Source organism: Hemitrygon akajei, chromosome 22, assembly GCF_048418815.1.
Source record: "Hemitrygon akajei chromosome 22, sHemAka1.3, whole genome shotgun sequence".
Taxonomy (NCBI): domain Eukaryota; kingdom Metazoa; phylum Chordata; class Chondrichthyes; order Myliobatiformes; family Dasyatidae; genus Hemitrygon; species Hemitrygon akajei.
Window position 1 is genome coordinate 11,596,065 of NC_133145.1, and position 22,356 is coordinate 11,618,420.

At 45.7% G+C, this 22,356-nt stretch overlaps 1 protein-coding gene across 1 annotated transcript in view; it reads left to right on the plus strand.

Annotated features, from left to right (window-relative positions):
* Positions 1-11,667: 11,667 nt before the first annotated feature.
* Positions 11,668-22,356, plus strand: part of itgb4 (integrin, beta 4) — a 155,626-nt gene continuing 144,937 nt past the window's right edge. The window contains 1 exon segment of the mRNA XM_073026696.1: positions 11,668-12,018. Within this exon segment, the coding sequence (XP_072882797.1) occupies positions 11,917-12,018 (102 nt within the window). The 5' untranslated portion in view covers positions 11,668-11,916.

The window sequence follows — 22,356 nt, forward strand, 5'->3', positions numbered from 1 at the left end:
TAGTTGTCTATATCAGTGTAAGTGTGAGCTTGTATCTGTATAAATCAGTGTTAGTGTGCACTCGTATCTGTATAAGAATCAGTGTTAGTGTGCCCTTGTATCTGTCTATATCAGTGTTAGTGTGCGCTTGTATCTATATAAATCAGTGTTAGTGTGTACTTGTATCTGTCTTTATCAGTGTTAGTGTACACTTATATCTGTATAAATCAGTGATAGTGTGCACTTTTATTTGACTATATCTGTCAGTGTGCACTTGTATCTGTCTATATCAGCTTTAGTGTGGTTGTAGTTGTCTATATCAGTGTAAGTGTGAGCTTGTATCTGTATAAATCAGTGTTAGTGTGCACTCGTATCTGTATAAGAATCAGTGTTAGTGTGCCCTTGTATCTGTCTATATGTGTTAGTGTGCGCTTGTATCTATATAAATCAGTGTTAGTGTGCACTCGTATCTGTATCATCAGAGTTATTGGGCTGCGGGCAATGGTGGTCGAGGCGAGTAAGATAGGGTCTTTTAATAGACTTTTGGATAGGTACATGGAGCTTAGAAAAACAGAGGGCTATGGGTAAGCTAGTTATTTCTAAGATAGGGACATGTTTGGCACAATTTCTTCAGCCAAAGTGCTTGTCTAGTGTTGTAGGTTTTCTATGTTTCTATATTTTTCTATGTTCCACCTGGAACTATAGCTGGAGCAATGTAACAAATGGAATTATGAGATTGCAGACTGTTGCACGAAACATCAGCTTGTTATAATAGGTGTTTTTAACTTTCCATGTATTGACTAGGATTCCCATATTGTAAAAGGACTATATGGGATAGAGTTTGTCAAATGTGTTCAGGAAAGTTGCCTTAATCAGTATGTAGAAGTCCTGATGAAATAGTGTGCAATACTTGATCTCTTATCAGGGAATGAGAGTGGGCTGGTGACAGAAGTTTGTGCAGGGGACCTCAACGCCATTCGTTTCAAAGTAAATACTGTAAAAGAAAGGTCTGATCCGCAGGTCGAGATTCCAAATTGGAGGAAGGCCAGTTGTACTGGCATCAGAAAGAACCTGCCAAGAGTAGACTGTAACAGGCTGTTTTCCAGCAAAGGTGTGTTGGTAAGTGGGAGGCCTGCAATATAGAAATTTTGAGTGTACAAAGCTTGTATGTGCCTGTCACAATAAAGGTAACAGGTTTAGGGAACTTTGCATGAGACATTGAGGCCCTGGTTAAAGGAAAAAAGGAGATGCATAGCAAATATAGCTAAGTCGGAACAATTGAGGTACTTCTGCAGTAAAAGAAATTAAAGAGAACACTTCGGAAAGAAATCAGGAGGGCTGAAAGAAGGCATGACAAGGTGAAGGAGAATTCTAAGCGATTCTACAGATACGTTAAGAGCAAAAAGAATTGTGTTATGAACCCCGTAACTGGGTGTCTTACCAGCAAGGATAGGAGTATCCGTTGGAGTCTGGTGATACTATTTTCAACAGTATTTATTAGTAAAAATACACAAAAATAATATCAATGCAAATATACAGATAATATACATCATCAATACTAAACCTAAAAGTGCGGGTATAATAATAATCAATAAGAAATAAGCTCTATCGTTGTCTAGGGGATAATGAATTGTCCGATGGAAATATAAAGTTCAGTTCAGTTCATGCAGGCTGTGGTAGTTGTTGGTCGCCGTGTTGCAATTGTTGGAGAGAGAGAGAGAGAGAGTAACAGCTATTGACTTGCCAACTTTCCTTTACGATCTTGATCCGTCGATGCGTTGTTGTTGTGGCCGTTCACGTATGACCCCTTCCGTCCTTTAGCTAGACCGTTCTTCCGTGGAGGACTCGTCACCCAGGCAAGGGTGGACACACACACAAGCCCCCACCGGTCTCGTAGCGTTTCTCCTGGTGCGTCTGAGGGGTGTTCCCCAGACCTCACTTTTATCCCCACTCACGGGGTCTCAGGTGTCAATCAGGTTGGGATGATGCAATCCCTCAACCAGACCACTCTGGTTGCCCCCTGAGGGGTTTCAATGAATAGAGCAGTACCTAGTACACAAACCTTCTCCAAAAGACAATAGCAGTAATCAGTGGTTCCGTTCCGCTTTTGTTAGGAGGAGGCATTCCACTTTGTGTATCTCTGTGTTGTCTCTCTCTCATTAACTGACATGAGCTGTTTATCAATAACAACTGTCTTGGCAGCTTTCCTGTGTCTCTTTCATCTCCCTTGATAACAACATCGAAATAGTAGCGATTTGCAATTCTCCAAAAGTGGGGGGGGGGGGGGGATTGGCGATTCTGTACCCTTCTGCCCATCAGAGTTGTTCATCATTCGTAACACCCCCATCCTTCTAAGAATTTTCACCAAAGGGGAAAATTAACTAATACAGAGTCTTACAGAATTTCAGAATCTAACACAATACAAAAGAGTTTTTCACTACAGGGTAATACAGTTATACATTCAATTTAGCATCTAGATAAACAGTCAGTGAGTACATTATCACTTCCTTTAATATCTTGTACCTTAATAAATTCCTGTAGCATCAGACTCCAATTTAATAACCACCTATTTTTATTCCTTTTCTTCAGCAAAACAAAACTAAAGAGTTGTGATCTTAGCTTAAGTGTATATTACAAAATGTGAACCAATACATGTGTGATTATTCTGTAGTACATTACAAAAGTTTATGCAAATACTAATCTTTATTTTACTTTTAAACTTAACAGTCAATCTTCCATGGTGTTGTCTTTATAATTTACATGCTTTGTCGAAATCCCTCAAAACCAGATCCTGTTATTTAAAGTGGCATTTTGTCAACCTTCGCTTCTTTTCCACTTAACTCTCACGTGGTTAGCTTGCTCACCAGTGTGGAATAGACTTTTGCATACTCCTCTTATAGGAGTTATTTTATCAACAATGTTTTGCAAACTTAGCCCATCTTCTGAACCTCCACACAATTCTTTATTTTTAAGCAAGTCATTAATTTTATCTTCAGGACCCTTCATTCTATTAATTTTCAGATTCACATCTGCAAGTGATGCCTCTTTGTCCAAACAACATTTCAAATTCTACCTCTTCACAGCACACCCTTGAAAAACATTAGCGAATGGGGTACCTTTACATTCCAAATCAACCTGTAATTGATTCACAGGCACCTTGTTAACAAGCCATTGTTCCTTCAGCCTGGTTACTGCTTCTGAAACCAATCCAGACTTTAAATTTTCTTTATTCAATTTAGGAACTACACTTTTCCCTTCCCCTTCAATAATAATATTCACATGACCAGCTTCCATCTCCTCACTAACTTTTAACACACCTTCTAACACAAACAACTGAGAATTCTCACTTCCCACTAGTACCAAGGTTAACCCTTTCTTCACTGAACCAAGTCCATCTGACCCAAAGGGACTGCATTCCTTTTCAACTAAATCAGATACCTCAGACTTTTCCTGAGTTTCATTACTAGGTTCAGTACCATGTGCATCCACATCTTGAACACACTCAGACGGGACATCTGCCTCTTCCAGGCTTTCAATACCCGTCCCCTTTTCAAATTCTAAGTTCCCCTGATCCTCCCAGTTACTCTCTGGGCAACTCCCATCCGGAGTAAACTCAACCCTGCAGGTTAAAACAACCTCATCTGCTAACCCAGAAGACTCCTTCAAGGTAATGGCATCCTTTTCATCTAGGACTGCCCTTATTTCATTATCGGGAACACATTTAAAATTTTCAACTTCTTCAAACAGTTCTGTCAAGCCAGACAGATCATCCATGTCCAACCCTGGATCTTCTAACTGCCTTATCTGTTTCTCATCTTTACTCCATGCCTCTATACATTTCCTCCTGGCTAAGGGTAGGTCTACCTCCTCTCCTTTACTCTCTTTCACCTCCCTACTCTCCGTTTTACCATCCTCTAACCCCTCTTGGTACAGGGTCGGTAAAAACGTCTCAGCCAAATTGATACTGGACTGATTTAAACTGGTCTCTTTCTCAGCTGCCTTTCTTGACATGCTGCGAGTGATCGCGCATGCAGGATAGATCTTGGAATCTAGGGGCGGGTCCTCAATGCTTACAGGCTTGCTCGTCAGCTTCACGGCTGAACACACCTCACCCCCTGCTAAATCATTACCAAGAAGGACGTCCACACCGTCTCTCGGTAATTCTGACCGTACCCCTATTTCAACTGGTCCAGATACCAGATCACAATTTATAATGATCCCATGCAAAGGCACAGCTTCTGTCCCTTTTCCTATGCCTCTCAAAACTACCTCTCCGGTCTCAGGACCAAAATCTAGTACCTTACCGAGAATCAATGACTGCTCAGCTCTAGTATCTCTCCAGATCCGCACTGGAACTGGTGTTTCTCCCTCTTTCACAGACACGGTCCCTTCTGAAATAAATTTCTCACACCCCTCTCGTATTTTATCTACCTGGGGCTTTCTCGTCGATTTGCTGACCAACACAATACACCCTGTAGGGACTGCTGTGTTCCCTTTTCCTGTCTCCTTCCTCAGAGCAAAGCACTTAGATGCAATATGACCAACCTTTCCACAATTGAAACAGGTCAAGCCAGGAACCCTCCTGCCAGCCTGCCTTTCTTCCTCCTTACTTTTACCACTAGCTCCCGGCTTAATTTCTGCCTCAGCCGGCGGGCTTTCTCTACCGTTCCTACGGTCTTTCTGGTAACTCTTATTCGAGGAAAAATTTGTCTTGTGGGTTAGGGCATATTCATCTGCGAACCTGGCAAATTCTGATATAGACTTATTCGGCTTCTCGTTCAAATACATCCGGATATCATCCGAAACACAACCTTTAAATTCTTCAATCAGAATTAACTCTCTGAAACGCCGGAAATCCTCTTCCACCCTTTCTGCCGCACACCAACGATCCAAGAGCACACCCTTCTCATAGGCAAACTCTGCATACGTCTGATTCCACACTTTCTTTAAATCTCTGAACTTTTGTCTATATGCCTCAGGTACCAATTCGTAGGCCCAAAGAATGGTCTGTTTTACTTCCTCGTAATTCTTATACTCCTCCACAGACAACGCCGCATATGCCCGTTGTGCCTTCCCTTTTAACACACTTTGTAACAACGCCACCCACTGATCTCTGGGCCACTTCTGATTCACTGCCACCTTTTCAAAATGCAAGAAATAACTATCAACATCCATCTCCTCGAACGGAGGTATTAACCTAAACTCCCTACTAACATTAAACCTCTCCTCTCGGTCTGCCCCTTGGACCCTTCTCTCTTGCTGTAACTTCTCCATGTCCAGCTCATGCTGCCTCTGTTTCTCCTTCTCCTCATACTCCCTCTGTTTTTCAACTCTTTCCTTCTCCTTTTCAGCTGCTTCCAGCTGTTTTAACCTAATTTCATGCTCCCTCTTCGCCTCTAACTCCTTTAGCTGGAGCTCATACTCCCTTTTCTTCTGTTCCAACCTTAATTTTTCCAACTCTAACTGAGCCGTCCCAATAGCTGGTGCCTTTTCAGGGATCTGTTCCAATACCTCAGCCGAAAACACATTCTTCTCAATATAATACTGAGTTATGGCCCTCCGCATCTCCCACTTTTTCATTGACAACCTCACCTCTGCGAGATTTAGTCCTTTCGCAATATTTACCAAGTCTGTCTTTGTGGCCTCCTCTAGCGCCTTCAAAGTCGGGTTTTGTGTAAATTTGTCTACATCCATCATTGCTAGTTTCCCGTCTGGTTACCCGTGCAACCAGATCCAAGTCTGGACTTAAGCCCAATTCACTGGCCCTCCAATTTGTTATCAAATCTCAAGACGAGGCCCAAGTTGTTACGGACCCCGTAACTGGGTGTCTTACCAGCAAAAATAGGAGTATCCATTGGAGTCTGGTGATACTATTTTCAACAGTATTAGTAAAAATACACAAAAATAATATCCATGCTAATATACAGATAATATACGTCATCAATACTAAACCTAAAAGTGCGGGTATAATAATAATCAATAAGAAATAAGCTCTATTGTTGTCTAGGGGATAATGAATTGTCCGATGGAAATATAAAGTTCAGTTCATGCAGGCTGTGGTAGTTGTTGGTCGCCGTGTTGCAATTGTTGGAGAGAGAGAGAGAGAGAGGGGGAGAGTAACAGCTATTGACTTGCCGACTTTCCTTTACGATCTTGATCCGTCGATGCGTTGTTGTTGTGGCCATTCACTTATGACCCCTTCTGTCCTTTAGCTAGACCGTTCTTCCGTGGAGGACTCGTCACCCAGGCAAGGGTGGACACACAAACAAACCCCCACCAGTCTCGTAGCATTTCTCCTGGTGCATCTGAGGGGTGTTCCCCAGACCTCACTTTTATCCCCACTCACGGGGTCTCAGGTGTCAACCAGGTTGAGATTATGCAACCCATCAAACCAGCCCACTCTGGTTGCCCCCTGAGGGGTTTCAATGAATAGAACAGTACCTAGTACACAAACCTTCTCCAAAAGACAATAGCAGTAATCAGTGGTTCCGTTCCGCTTTTGTTAGGAGGAGACATTCCATTTCATGTATCTCTGTGTTGTCTCTCTCTCATTAACTGACATGAGCTGTTTATCAATAACAACTGTCTTGGCAGCTTTCCTGTGTCTCTCTCATCTCCCTTGATAACAGCATCGGAATAGTAGCGATTTGCGATTCTCCAAAAGTGGGGGGGGGGGGCATTGGCGATTCTGTACCCTTCTGCCCATCAGAGTTGTTCATCATTCGTAACAATTGCAAGGGACAATATTGGTCCTCTGGAAGATCAGAATGGTGATCTACATGTGGAGCCAAGAAAGATGGGGAGACCTTAAACTGATTTTTTTTGCATCTGTATTTACTTGGGAGATGGACACATGGTCTATAGAAGTGAGGCAAAGGAGCAGTGAGGACATGGACTCTCTACAGATTACAGAGGAGGAGGTGTTTGCTATCTTGAGGCAGATTAGAGTGGACAAATCTCCAGGGCCTGACAAGATGGGTGTTTCTATGTTCTACTTTTTGGTGACTCTATTGGAATGGTGTGAGAGTTAAAGGGGAAACTGCAGGTTCTGGTATTCTCATGTACTTGCTACAGACGTTTCGGTTTGGGAGCTGGTGTAGTCTGTGTGAATGACTGAACTGCATTTGTAGGTGGTGCATCTAGTTGTTTCATTGATAATGGGAATTGAACCACAACCAGCAGGAACAGGACATCTGCCAATGATTGCCACAAATCTCTCAGCAATCTGTACTCATATTGAAAATAAGTACAGAGAATGGTAGAAATCCTCAGCAGGTCAAGCAGTGTTTGTGGAGAGAGGAACAGAAAATCTTCATAAACAGGAGCAGGAGTTGACCATCTGGGCCCTCATACTGTTCGTCAGACCATAGCTGATTTTTTTACCTCACATTCCCACACAAATCCCTTTCTCCCTTGATTCCCTCAATATTCGGAAACCTATCAATCTCTGTCCTTAAGACTGAGTTTCTACAGCCCTTTGGGTTAGCAATCTCCAAATAGTCAGCACCCTTGGAAGTATTACCCCCACCCTTAACAAATCTGTAGGTATTGAGATCACCTTTAAAAGGGAAGGATGAGGCTAAGGGAACCAAATGTCAAATTGCAAGTTTGTCAAAATACAAACCTGGTTGGGATTGTGAGAAGGATGCGAAAAAAAACAACTCAATGTATGGGCAACAACATTTCAGATTGAACACAACGTGGGAAAATGTCCACTTTGGTTCACAAAATTTAAAAGCAGAGCTTTTTTTAAGTGGGGTTATGTTGGATGTTCCAATGGGACTCAGTGAGTGTCCTTCATACGTCATTGAAACAAGTGGGTTTAGGAAACAATTAGGGACACAGCAGCTGGTTGCCTTTATTCTGACAGGACTATCAGAATATATCTTTTGATCAGCACAATAGATTCTGCCGATGCTGGAAATCTTGAGCAAAACCCACAAAATGCTGGAGGAACTCAGCAAATCACACAGCATCTGTGGAGGAGAATGAATTGTTGACGTTGCAGGCTGTGACCCTTCACAATGCCTGGAAAGGAAGGCGGCAGAAGCCTCTTCCACTGCCACGATGAGACCAAACACAGGTTGGAGGAGCAACACCTCATATTCTGTCTTGGTAGCCTCCAAGATGATGATAAGAACATTGATTCTGGTAATTTCTCCCAATCCTCCTCCTCTTTTTTCCATTCTCCATTCTGGTTAACCTCTCACCTGTTCTCTGTTCTAAGAGTATTTATTATCAAAGTGCATATATCTCACCATACACAACCCTGAGATGTGTTTTCTTGTGGGCATACTCAGCAAATCCGAGAAACATAGAGTCAGTGAAAGACCCCACCCAACAGGACGGACAAACAACCAAAGTGCAGAAGACCACAAACTGTACAAGAGAAAAATAATAATAAATAAATAAACAATAAATATTGCGAACATGAGATGAGGAGTCCTTGAAAATGAGTCCATAGGTTGAGAGAACAGTTCAGAGATGGGGCAAGTGAAGTTATCCCCACTAGTTCAAGAGCTGATGGTTGAGGGATAAAAATTGTTCCTGAACCTGATGGTGTGGATCCTGTATCTTCTGAAGGCAGCAGTGACCTGGGAGGTGAGGGTCCACGATGATAGATGCTGCTGCCCAGCGACAACACTCCACGTAGATGAGGGCTTTACCTGTGATGGACTGAGCTGTATCCACCACTTAGTGTAGGATTTTCCGATCAAGGGCATTGATGTTTCCATACCAGGCTGTAAAGCAACTAATCAATATGTTTTAGATGTCATGCCAAATCTTCAAAAAGTTCTAAGAAAGTAGAGGTACTGCTGTGCTTTCTTCATGCTAGGTCCAGGAAAGATCCTCTGAAATTATAACACCAGGGAACTTAAAGTTCCTGATCCTCTCCACCTCTGATCCCCCAATGAGGACTGGCTTACAGACCTCCAGTTTCCTTCTCCTGAAGTCAATAATCAGCTCCATGGTCTTGTTCACATTGAGTGAGAAGTTGTTACTGTGACACCACTCAGCCAGATTTTCAATCTCCCTCCTATATGCTGAATCGTCACTGCCTTTGATTCCGCCAACAATCATGGTGTCATCAGCAAAATAGAAATGGTATTGGAGCTGTACTTAGACACACAGTCATAAGTGTAATGCAAGTAGAGCAGTGTCTATGCACACAGCCTTGTGGTGTACCAATGCTAATGGAGATCATGGAGGAGATGTTGCCAATCTGAACTGACTGGGGTCTGCAAGTGAGAAAATTGAGGTTCCAATTGCACAAGGAGGTATTGAAGCCAAGGTCTTGAAACTGAGTGATTAGTTTTGTGCAGAGGATAGTATTGAATGCCAAGCTGGAGTCAATGAAGAGCACCCTGAAGTATGTACCTTTGCTGTCCAGATGTTCCAGGGCTGAGTGAAGAGCTAAAGAAATGGCATCCACAGTAGGCAAACTGGAGTGGATCCAAGTCACTTCTCAGGCAGGAGTTGATGTGTTTAGTTCCCAATCTCTCTAAGCAATTCATCTTCTTGGATGTAAGTGCTACTGGATGATAGTCATCGAGGCAGGTTACCACGTTCTTCTTAGGCACCGGTATATGTGAAGCAGCTGGATACCTCAGACTGTCGAAGCGAGAAGTTAAAGATATCGGTCAATACACCAGCAAATGTTCTTTTTCCTTTACCTGCCCACCACCTCCCTCTGGTGGCCCTCCCCCTTTCCTTTCTTCCATGGTCCTCTGTTCTCTCCTATTGGATTCCTTCTTCTTCAGCCCTTTACCTCTTCACCCACCGTTTCTAAGCTTCTTACTTCATATCCATTCCCCCAACCTTTCTCCTCACCTGGCTTCACCTGTCACCCGCCAGCTTATACTCCTTTCATCCCCCCCCACCCCCACTTTCTTATTCAAACTTCTGCCCCCATCCTTTTCAGTCCTGATGAAGATTCACTGACTGAAACATCAACTCTTTATTCTCCTCCATAAGTGATTGGTGACTTGCAGAATTCTGCCAGCATTTTGTCTGTATTACACTTGGTTGATGTTTCCCTGGCCTGAGGAGTCTAGAGAAAATGTTACAACGGGCCTGAGGTGGGGAAACATTTCTCCACCCAGGGTGTGCTGACTCCTTGGAAGGTCTGTGAAAATTCAGTTTTTACCAAACAGGGCCCCATAGGTCTCTGAATATCAGGGGAACTGAGACAGCGCAGGAAATGTAGATAAGCCATGATGAAGGGTAGACATTGGAGGTGCTGGTATCAGGAGTGCAAAATGAGCTGCTGGAGGAGCTCAGAAGGTCGGACAGTATCTGTGCAAGAAAACAGACAGCTGACATTTCAGGATGAGACCTTCCATCCGAACTGAAAGATAAAAGGTGAAAGATAAAAGAAGTAAGGGGAGAGGACAGAGTGAGAGCTGAAAGGTGATAGGTTTGCAGATGAGGGGAGGGAGAGTGGGAATAGTGACGGAGACTGGGAGGCAATAGATTCATTTGTTCATTATCTGCCTTGTTGTCTGATGTAGGTCATCATGGCTGATGCTTCTTGGTAATTTTTCTACAGAAGCGGTTTGCCATCGATCTTTACAAGACGGGTGACCCCAGCCATTATCAATACCCTTTCGAGATTGTCTGCCTGGTGTCAGTGGTCGCATAACCAGGACTAATGATATGCAGATTTGCACCAGCTGCTCATGCGACCATCCATCACCTGCTCCCATGGCTTTACGTGTCCCTGATTGGTGGGGAGGGGAGTGCTTCACCTTGCCCAAGGGTGACCTGCAGATTAGCGGAGGGAGGGAGCTTCTTACACTTCCTTTGGTAGAGCTGTATGTCCACCCACACCCCAATAATAGATTGAGGCAACGAATGACTGAACATGTTGGAATTTGGATAGGAGAGGAGAGTGGAGAGTGAGGTAGGGAACAGTGGGAGAAGTGTACGTGTAATGGGCAGGTGGAGATGAGGGAAACAGGGTGATTGTGGGCTGGGGCGTGTGAAGGAGGTATTGAGTAGACCAGGAACGAGCAGCTCACCCCCCACATTCTTATTCAGGAGAATTCAATGTGCATGGCGTTGGGTTGCAGTAACAGGTGGAATACGAGATGCTGAACCTGTAGTTTACGTTTTGGCCTTAGTGGAGGAGGCAGAGGACAGGTGCCTTGGTGTTGGAATGGAGCTAAAGTGGCCAGAGATCATGGCAGACAGAGTGTAGGTGATCAGCAAAGGGGCTACCCAGTCTGAATGATTGTGAGGGAGGAGCAAGTGTTTGGCCAGGGAGGCACAGAGAGAGTAGCCCCTGTGGAAAGCAGGGAGGGGGAGGTGGATAGTGCTGCTGTAACTGTGGTGGTGGTGGTGGTGGTGGTGGTGGTGGTGGTGGGGGGTGGGGTGAAAGTTGAGAACTCTATCCCCTCTGTAAAGAGAAGGGGCTTGAGAGCAGGTGCAGGAAACGAAGGAGGTGGCCATGAGGGCTCCGTTAACCACAGTGGCCTACAACAGATTGAGGGACCGAATGATCTCCCTCCGCTTCTATTAGGCTCTTATGACCTTTCATCAGAACTGAATTTAGACGCACACGGTAGATTATCATCGAAGTGTGTGTGAGTTTAGCAAGTAGTCCTATAAGTTATATTCCTGGAGGGAGGGGGCGAGCGACCAGAGGGTGTGGCACTGGGAGGGGCGTGGATCTGCCCCCCTGTCCCGGAGCGGAGGGGCTGCTTCGCCCGCACCCTAGTCCCGGGAGTTGACTAACTTTCCCAGAGTTTCGGCGAGCGTCCCGCAGTCTCTCTTTCGGGAAAGTGAGTACTGTACCCCGCAGGTAACCGTCCGTTCCACGGGGACGGTTGCGGCGCCGCTCGGCTTCCCTGGGAGTCGCCCGGACTTTGGCTGTGGACGCGGGCGGAGGGAGGCGGCGACGACGCCGGTCTTCACAAGGGCAGGTGAAGTGCGGAGATGCCCGAGTTCGTCAGCGTCGGAGGCCGGGTCTGTAGCATGAGGAATACAGATGGAAAAGCCCCCGCACTCCGGGTCGGCGGCATTCACAGACGGAGGAAGGTAGGAAGGAGGAGGCGAGCCGAGTGGTTTTGAGGGTTTTGGTCCGTGGGGCGGAGACACCTTCCCGGGGGTTGGGTGTGGTGTTTGAAGCCCGGACTCCGTGGAGGGCAGAGGGACTGCTCGGGTCCAGGTTGTGGAGGAGGGAAGATCTGCATCCTACCCCAACGCGGATTGTCGGCGATTAACTTCACCCGTGCCCCCCGGGACCGGATTCCCCTTCCCGGAGTGTTGACGGCACCCCGTGGGTGAGAAACGCACCCAACCACCCCGCGAGCACGTGGAGCACGGAGGGTAGGGTCCTGGGTGACACCGGGACTACGACTCAACCTGTGACTGCAGGGACTTTCAGGTCGGCGAGAGGGGAGGAGGGGATGAGGAATGGGTCTGGGATGTCTTTTCCTGGGCTCAGGCAATGGGGTGGGGATGAGGTTCTTTAAGGGACAAGCGTCAGGAACCAGTGGTGTGAATGCATTCGAGTGAACTAAGCCTGACTCCTGGTTCATAGAGTTGTATAGCAGGGAAACCCGCCCTTCGGCCCATCTGCTCCATTCCAACCAGATGTCCTCTCTCAGCTAGTCCAATTTGCCTTAGTTTGGCCATCTAAACCTTCACTTGCCCCATCAATGAAATGTTCCTGCAATCTATGGACACCCTTTCAGCGCTCTTTGTCTCATGTTCTCAATATTTATTCCTTATTTATTATTACTTCTTTCTGTATTTGCACCATTGTCTTTTGCACGCTGGTTGAACGCCCAAGTTGTTGCAGTCTTTCATTGATCCTACTAGTTATTATTCTATTATGGATTTATTGAGAAATTAACCTCGTATTGTATGTGGTGACATAAATGTATTTGATAATAAATTTGCTTTGAACTTTGAAACTTTTCTAAACCGATGACTGTCTTTCCAAAGTTGTTATTGTACCTGCCCCAGCCACTTCCTCTGGTAGCTGATACCACCCTTTAAGTAAAGAAAAGTTGTCCCTCAAGGGCCTGGGTTGGTTGGCTGATGATGGTATTAGTACATTACCCACAGGATGGACTCCTGCTGTAGCATTCTCTGATCATTTTTGTCATCTGCTCAGTTGGCTGTGGTTTCTGGGCACAAACAACTGCTGTGCCCACAGAACATTTTAGCTGGGTGGAAGGGGGGCCGCTGGTGCCAGGAACCCTGGCTCTTGGTGACATTGGTTAATGGTTAAGTAACGCTCAGGATGTCACAGGAGTTAAAGTTCAGCTGGTCAGGCAGTGTCTATGTGGAGAGAAACCGTTGATGTCTCAGAGCTGAGGGAAGTGTTTTAATTGGCAGTGAAGGGGGAGGGATAGAGAAAAGGGAGGGTGGAGAGTGGATGACACACAGGTGGCTGCGTCAGACAAGCCGGGCGAGTGAAGATTTGTTCAGTGCAGCTTCTCTGTCGGGAGATGTCAGCAGAAGGTGAATGAATTCTGATAAAGAGAGTGCAGAAAAACTGGTGGAGTTGTAAAACGCTGGAAATATTCGGCAAGCCAGACAGCATCAGTGAAGAGAGAAATAAAGTAATGTTTCAGGTTAGTAATCTACCTTTGGATTGGGCCAGTTCTGACACAAACTGGAAAGTCTGTGGGTTATCTGTGAGTAGAAAGGTTGGTTATAGAGCTTCATATTGAGTCCTGGGGGGTGAATTAGTTTAATGTACCAAGGTACAGTGAAAAGCTTGTCTGTAAACTGTTCATACAGATCAATTGATTACAGAGTGCTTCGAGGTAGTGTAGGAGAACACAATAATGTGTAGAAGCTACAGAGAACGTGCAGACCAGTAACAAGTTGAGATGCTGTTCCTCACAACTTGCGTTGCATTTCATTGCAGCAATGTTAGATATCAAGAACAGAGAGGTCAGAATGCGAGGGGAATGCAGAATTAGAGTGTCAGGCAACTAGAGCTCGGTCTGGATTAAACGGAAGTATTCTGGAGAACAGCCACCCAGTCTCCTCTACGTCGGTGAAATGAACTGAGCGCAGTCACTAAATTGTATGAAGGAGGTTGAATGTGGAAGTGCCGATAGATAAGGTGTGTTTGCTGAAGATGGAGGACAGGACCAGAGGGAATGCCAGAGGAAGGGGAGCGAAATGTGTCCAGTGATTGGAATCTTGTTGAAGGTGGCAGAGCTTACAGAAGGTTATGTGGACACTGGTGGAGTAGTAGGTAAGAACAAGGGGGCCTTATTCTTGTTCCAGCCTGTAAGAAGGGGTGAAAACAGAAATTGTAGGGAAGCAATAATTCTGGCAGAGAGCAGGTCGGAGTTAAGGAGTAAGGTAAACCTCAGGATCACTGATGAATGGAAGGAAGCAGGGTGCAAGTCCAGATAGCTGTGGACTGGATAATCATTTTTAACTGTCCCCTGAGTTGGAGGTACAGAAATCGTAAATGGGAAGAGTCAAAAATCAGAATCGGTTTTATTCTCGGACCGCCAGTGAGGTGATCTGTTGTGATGTGAAACTTGTACACAGTAGTGCAGAGGGATAAAGTTAGTATAAATCACAAAAATGAATAAATACTGCAAAAGAAGAATAACAGAATAGTAATCATGGGCTGTTCAGAAATCTATTGGCAGAAGAAAAGCTGTCCCTGAATTGTTGCATGTAGGTCTTCAGGTGGTAGTAATGAGAAGAGGGCATATCCCAGATGGTGAGGATCCGTAGTGATGGATGTTGCCTTCTCGAGATGTCCTGGACAGTGGGAAGGTTCTGCCTGTGATGGAGCTGGCTGAAACTACGACCCTCTGCAGCCTCTTGCAGTCTTGGGCATTGGAGCCTTGATAGCCCTGTGCAAGCAGTCAGAATCCTCTGCAGTGTGCACCTGTAGATATTAGTGAGTGGGTATAGGGTTGAAACTTTGAGTTCAGCTGCTGATATAGTCAGCAGTGTAAAGGGTCAGGCCAGAGTTAGACTGAAATGGACCATTGCTGAAATGTGTGGAGCAAATGTTTTTACACAGAGCGGTGGGACTCTGGAAGAGGTGCTGATGGAAGCAGATATGATGGAGGTGTTTAAGAGGCTCTTAGATGGGGACATGAATGTGCTGAGTATGAAGAAATATGGACCATGTGTAGACAGAAGGGATTTGTGTAATTAGGCATCAGTAGCTTAATATCCTTTAATTAGCACAATATTGTGGTCTGAAGGGTCTGTTCCTGTCCTCCTCCTGTAACACAAAGACGAGGCTTAGCTTGGCCCACGTGACTTCCCAGAGCCGCACCTTTGATCTGGTGTGAGGGAATGATGAAGGAAAAGTTGTTCAACTTGAGACTGAATTTTTCTCTCTGGGAGATTGAGGGGCAACCTCAAAGAACTGATAAAGTTCTGAGAGGCAGGGTAAATAGTTGAGTCTTTTTCCCAAGATGGAAATGTCAGGTAACAAAGGTGGGGGGCGGGGAGTTTAGAGGTTTGCAAGGCACTTTTTTTTTACAAAGGGTGATAGGTGCGAAGAACATTCTGCCAGGAGAGGTGGTGGAAGCTGATGCAACAGGGATGTTTCAGAGGCATTTAGACAGGCAAATGAAGAGGTAGAGATCAGTTTAGTTTGGCATTATGTTCCCGTTCTCTACTTGGCTTCATTCAGCCAGGAGGGAGCGTGGTGGCAAAAATTGGACATGTACTCAAGGACTCGCAGGCTGTGCGGGTGTGGGGTGGAAGTGGATGTGAGGGTAAAATGAGCTGTTTGGGATTAGGGAACTAAAGTGTCGTGGATATACATGAAGCGGACTGGACTGGGGAGAGGAGTAGGGTGAAGGAGGTGGTGAAGTAAGGCAAGACAAGTTGATGTTGTGAGCTCATTGGGACAGAGCTGCTTGTGGACCTTGGGGAGGGAGAGGAGCTGTGGTGAAGATCTCCAGAGAGGAAAAGAGTCAGTGGCTGGGAGACGGTGCCAATGTTCAGTGGTGGGGTTGTGGTCCAGCAGAAGGTGTTGGTAGTTTGACGGGTAACAGCAGCATCGCCAGTATGAGCAGGTCATGCGCTAACATAAGGGTAGCATGGTAGCGTAGTGGTTAGCACAGCGCTTTCCAGTACCAGCAACCTGGGTTCGATTCCTGTCACTGCCCCATGACAATGTGGGCTTCCTCCTGGTGCTTTGGGGTCCTCCCATAGTCCAAAGACTGGTAGGTTGATAGATTAATTGGTCATGGTAAATTGTCCCGTGAATAGTCTATAGTTAAATTGGGGGATTGCTGAAGGGCGGGGCTTGAAAGGCTGAAAGAGCCTACCCTGAATTGTATAAGTAAGTGGATATGAATCAAGGTGACAGGAAGCTGCTCCATCTGATTTGAACCCAACTCCTCTCCTCCCCTTGTCTCTCTCAGCACACTTGCTCATAGATATTCAAGAATTCTGCTTTCACCGCCCTTTAGAGAACTTCCAAATGCACACGGCCCTCATCTCGTGTCTGGCTCAGCTTGCTGGCCACTAACTGTCGAACAGCAGAACAGGCTGGCACGATAAGCCTGGAGGAATACTAGGGAGGCTTCAGGGCCACACAGATCAGCTGAGTCAGTGGGTGATGACATGGTTAAGGTGGAGAAATGTGAAGCCGTCCACTTCCATGGACAACATGGAAGAAGGTAAAGTCTGAGAGATGTCTCTGTGTATAACAGAGAGGAACAGGATTGCCCATCTTGTCCAGCTGACTATCACCCACCCATTTACACCAATCCCACATTAACCCCATTTCTTTCATTCTCCCCTACTTTCCCATCAACTCTCACCCACTAGGAGCAATTTACAATGGCCAATTTAACTTCCTGACCTGGGGTGTGGAGAGGAACTGAAGCACCCAGGGGAGATCCCCACATCACAGGAAGTACATGCAAACTCCACACAGAGGTCGGATCTGAACCTGGGACCCTGCTGCGAGGTAGTGACTCTGCTGGCTGTGGCAGTCTGTGGCCTTCCACCTCATTGAAATGCAACATTGAGAGGGATCAGCAAAGTAATTCAGAGGGCAAATGGTGTGTCCCCTGTAGCAGGGAGCATTTGAAGGTAGCAGTAAGGAAGTCTCATTACAATAATATGCAACCTATACCTGGAGCATTGTCTACAGTCCTGGTCATCTGACCTTGAAAAGAAAGCTCTTGCTATAGACAGAGTACAGGAGGCTACTGGGGGTGGCAGATCTGTGACTGAGAAGATGGGGACTGTGCTGTCTGGAGCCTCATGAAAATGTACACTTTGTAAACGCTGCAGTGAGGAGTTTTTCCCCAGGATGAGGCTGCTGGGCGCTCTCTGAATGCTGGGTCTCCTACTGGGCTGTGGAGATAGTGACTGGGTTCATGCAAAGCTGGGATCTGTAGAGTACTGGGCAGGACCATGGTGCTGAGGCCAAAGATTAGTCTTGATCTCAATGAATGATGCAGCAGATAGAGGACCATATGTCTTGTTTCTGCAGGTTGCCCATGATTTGAAGCAAATCAAATCAAGTTTAATTATCATTCAAACCATACATGGATAGTCAAAAGAGACACTGTTTCCCTGGGGCTCAGATGCATAAATACATTCAAGAAGAGAGAGAGAGAGAGAGAGAGAATACATTATTACACAAGAAAACACATCAATGATCCAAGTCTCTGAGCCATACGCAAATTGATGTCCAGCTCCCAGCAATAGATAGATAGATAGATAGATAGATACTTTATTCATCCCCATGGGGAAATTCAACTTTTTTCCAATGTCCCATACACTTGTTGTAGCAAAACTAATTACATAACTAATTATAACAATCCAGCCTGTCATTCCACTGGTCAATCACTGGAGGGCAGCACTGATGAGAGAGGCCAGCTCCCAACTGAGCACGGATGCCAGCACACCACCTCTAGTGTCTTCTCACCTGGACTGCAGCAACAGGCAACCCCGAGGCCTAAGGCCTAGCCTTCGCTACAACTGAGGCCACGCTGCTGCCTCATCGCCTGTCTCCCCACCAAGCAAGGGAAACAGGCCCACGGCATCTTACATTCTTGATTCTCCTTGAAGGAAATGTCTCCATGCTCACCCTACTAGATTTTTGGGGTCTTTTATGATTCATTCAAATTTCCTTTCATTCTACTAAACTATATTGGGCATAAACATTGATCTGTTGGCTGACCAACATTCCCTTAAAGACAATCCAACCATTAGTCTGGTGGACCTCCTGTGAACCATTTCCAGCACATTTTCCAACCCTTCCTTAAATAAATGGACCAGCACTGTGCTCAATACTCCAGTATTGGTCTCACCAATAATTTACCCATTTTAATATTCATTCTCCCCACAACAGGCAACAAAAATAGCTTTGTTAATTACTTGTACTGCACTTTAGTCTTTGGTGAGTTAATCACTAGGCCCCTCAAAATCCTTTTGCAATTTCTGATCATTTAAATAATGTGCTTATATAATTACATTGTTAATGGACAATTTCACATTTTCCCCATTGCCTTCTCATCTAATCTATTTGTATCCCTCTGTAGCCTCCTTGTGTTTTAACAACTTAGTTTTCCCGCCTAATTTTTATCAACAAATTTAGCAACCGTACCCACAGTGCTTTCATTGAATACCCTCAGCACTGTTTCAACTTGCCATGCGAAGCTCCGTTTCTGACAGCTCTCTGCTTTATGTTGGCCAGTGACTTGCTCTGCATGCCACCAGGTTGCCCCCTCCATTGGTTTCTACAATAACCTTTGATGTGGCCCTTTTATCAAATTCCCCTGGAAGTCCAAATACGCTGCATCCACTGTTTGTCTGTAACTATTGTGTGTGTGTTTCTTCAAAGCACTTCAATTTGCTGGTCAACATGACTTCCCTTTCACAAGTCATTTGCCCAATTATTTTCACTTTTTCTGTGACCTGCTATGAACTCTAATAAAAGCTTCTGATATTTTCTGTATGATAGATGTTACATGAACTGCTCTTTGTCTCCTCCCTTAATAAATGTTTACCATTTGTCCATTTGTGTTGGCGCGTGGCCTAGTGGACAAGGCATCAGACTAGTAACCTGAAGGTCACTGGTTCGAGCCTCAGCTGAGGCAGCGTATTGTGTCCTTGAGCAAGGCACTTAACAACACATTGCTGTGCGACGTCACCGGTGCCAAGCTGCATGAGTCCTAGTGCCCTTCCCTTGGACAACATCGGTGGCATGGAGAGGGGAAGGCTTGCAGCTTGGGCAACTGCCGGTCTCCCATACAACCCTGCCCAGGCCTGCGCCCTGGAAACTCCAGGCACAGATCCATAGTCTCTCGAGACCGACGGATGCCACCACATTTGTCCATCTAGTAGAGAATTCTGGAAAATGAAAACCAACATATGTGCCATCTCATTGGCCTATTTCTAAGATCCGAGAGTGAACTCTGTTAGGACCCAGGGACTTAACAGCCCAGAGTTCCACCAATTTGCTCACCTGCTCATTGTAATTTCCCTCAGCTCCTCCTTGCCTTCCATTTTCAAACTACAACTACAGAATTTCTGAGATCTTCTTTGTATATTGTGAAGGTGAAGACTGAGCAGAGCCTTTTTAATTCATTTGTCACCTCCTTTTAATGTCATTAAATTTCCTGACTTGCTTTTCAGAGGACTAATGCCCCCTCTGCCCCTCATACCTGGATACAGGTTGCTCTAACTGATTTTGATTTAACCTTCCCTTCCTTACTGACTGGCAGAGTCCTCCAGGGTATAAGTTCAAGCAGGCGGCATCTTGTTCCCTAGGGAATGGGGTGCACGTGCTAAAGCTCTGTCTGTCTGTCTGCTGCTCCTTGTATAGCACCTGGAAGAAGTGAACGGAGGAAGTCTTCATCCTAGGGTGCTCTTTAGCTCTGGGTGTTGTGGGTGATCTTTCCTCAACAGATACATTACTGTTTCTACTTTCATTGTATCATTCAGTATTCTGCTGACATCAGTGAGGAATGGTTATCTGTGGCTTTGCTTGGGAAATGTTTGAGATTGTTTTAAGGATAATCCTCCCAAGCTCAGGAAGATTCTGGGCCATTAAAGGAATTATTTATGTTGGAAGAGTTGCTGACAGCTTTAACGGTGGAGCAGATTCGTTGGGCCGAATGGTCTAATTCTACTCCTGTGTCTTATTTTCTTAAGTGCCAATTGTCTGCCTTGTCTCCATGTTCTCGTCTAACCCCAGACACTGGCGTGTGAGTGGATTAGGATTGTCTTCTCTCAATTGTGGCATCTTTCTTGCTGTTAGTGGAAGTCAGTTACTGAGCCATTGTCTCAGTGCCAGAGACCTGGGTTTGATCCTGATCTTCGCAGATGTCTGTGTGGAGTTTACATGTGGCCATGTGTGCTTTCCCCAAGTTTCACTATTTCCTCCTCTTTTTTCCAAACGCTACTATAAACTGCTCCCATGTTGGGGAGTGGTAGAATGTGAGAGGAGTTTTCGGGAATGTGAGGAAAAAAGGTTACAGGGAAAATTAGTGAAGAGATAGGATAGATTTGATGGGCTGAAAAGCCTTCAAAACTGTGAGGAGACACAAAAATGAGGTGTTCAGCCTCTCACCTCTTCTGTTTCTGGTGGAACTGTGAATGAACAGAGTCACAGGTCCTGGAGCAGAAATCATCACATACAGTGGGGAGGGGAGGGTGGTGCCTGCTGCTTTCTCATTGGAGAACACCAGACTGTGTGCCAAAACTAGAGGGCAAGGGCTAAGTGTTTTACAGTGAATCCGAAGATCAGTGCTTCACCCAGTGGACAGTTGGAATCGGCACTGCCTTGCCTGAGCGGGTGGTGGTGGTGGAGGAGAATCTCACAGCAGTTGTGAAGTAGCCAGACAAGTACCGGCCAGGCTCGGTAGGTTGTCGACCAAGTGCTGAGAAATGATGTGTTAGTGCAGATGGGAACGTAATGGTTGGCATGGAGCTGGCAGGCTGAAGATGTGAAGGTATCTGTGATGTGTGATCCTATTGTGCCAGAGATCCCCAGGATCATCTCCTGGGCTGAACCCTCAGTCCCAGCAGAGTGTAGAAAGAAACTTGACAACACATAAAATGCTGGAGCAACTCAGCAATTCAGGCAGCATCTATGGAGGGAAATAAACTGTCAAAGCTAAGTTCAGTTCTAGTGTGTCATTCAACCATAGAAATAAACACAGGCAAACAAAGTGTTCCAGGCCAAGCTGCAAAGTACAGTAGCAACAGTCACACACACAGCACAAGGCACATGCAATTACATAGTCACAAAATAATGATGGGAACCTAGCCAAGTCCCAGAGTGTCATGGGACACACACACGGTCACACACAGCACAAGGCACATGCAATTACGTAGTCACAGAATAATGATGGGAACCTAGCCAAGTCCCAGAGTGTCATGGGACACACACACGGTCACACACACAGCACAAGGCACATGCAATTACGTAGTCACAGAATAATGATGGGAACCTAGCCAAGTCCCAGAGTGTTGTGGCTCGTGGATTGATGGTGCATGGAGCCTCGTTTCTGCAAGAACACGCAGCAGTTCTTCATCTTGCACCTGCACAGCTACAGACGCGCACAGTCCAGCTTCGGTTGCCTTGGCTTCAGGCCAACTATTCACTCCCTTCCATACATCTGCCAGACCTGCTGGCTTCCTCCAACATTTTTATCTCATGTGTGGTGCTCAAAATTTCCAGCAAGAAACTTGCCCAACTTCAGTGGTTAGTAAGTTGATGGAGAAGATCCTGAGAGGCAGGATTTATGAACATTTAGTGAGGCATAATATGATTAGGAATAGTCAGCATGGCTTTGTCAAGGGCAGGTCGTGCCTTACAAGCTTGGTTGAATTTTTTGAGGATGTGACTAAACACAGTAGATGCAGTGTATATGGATTTCAGCAAGGCATTTGATAAGGTACCCCATGCAAGGCTTATTGAGAAAGTAAGGAATCTTGGGATCCAAGGGGACATTGCTTTGTGGATCCAGAATTGGCTTGCCCACAGAAGGCAAAGTGTGGTTGTAGACGGGTCATATTCTGCATGGAGGCCGGTGACCAGTGGTGTGCCTCAGGGATCTGTTCTGGGACCCCTACTCTTCGTGATTTTTATAAATGACCTGGATGAGAAAGTGGAGGGATGAGACCCTGGTCAGACCCCACTTGGAGTACTGTGCTCAGTTCTGGTCGCCTCACTACAGGAGGGATGTGGAAACCATAGAAAGGGTACAGGGGACATTTACAAGGATGTTGCCTGGATTGGGGAGCATGCCTTATGAGAATAGGTTGAGTGAACTCGGCCTTTTCTCCTTGGAGCGACAGAGGATGAGAGGTGACCTGATTGAGGTGTATAGGATGATGAGAGGCATTGATCGTGTGGATAGTCAAAGGCTTTTTCCCAGGGCTGAAATTGCTAGCATG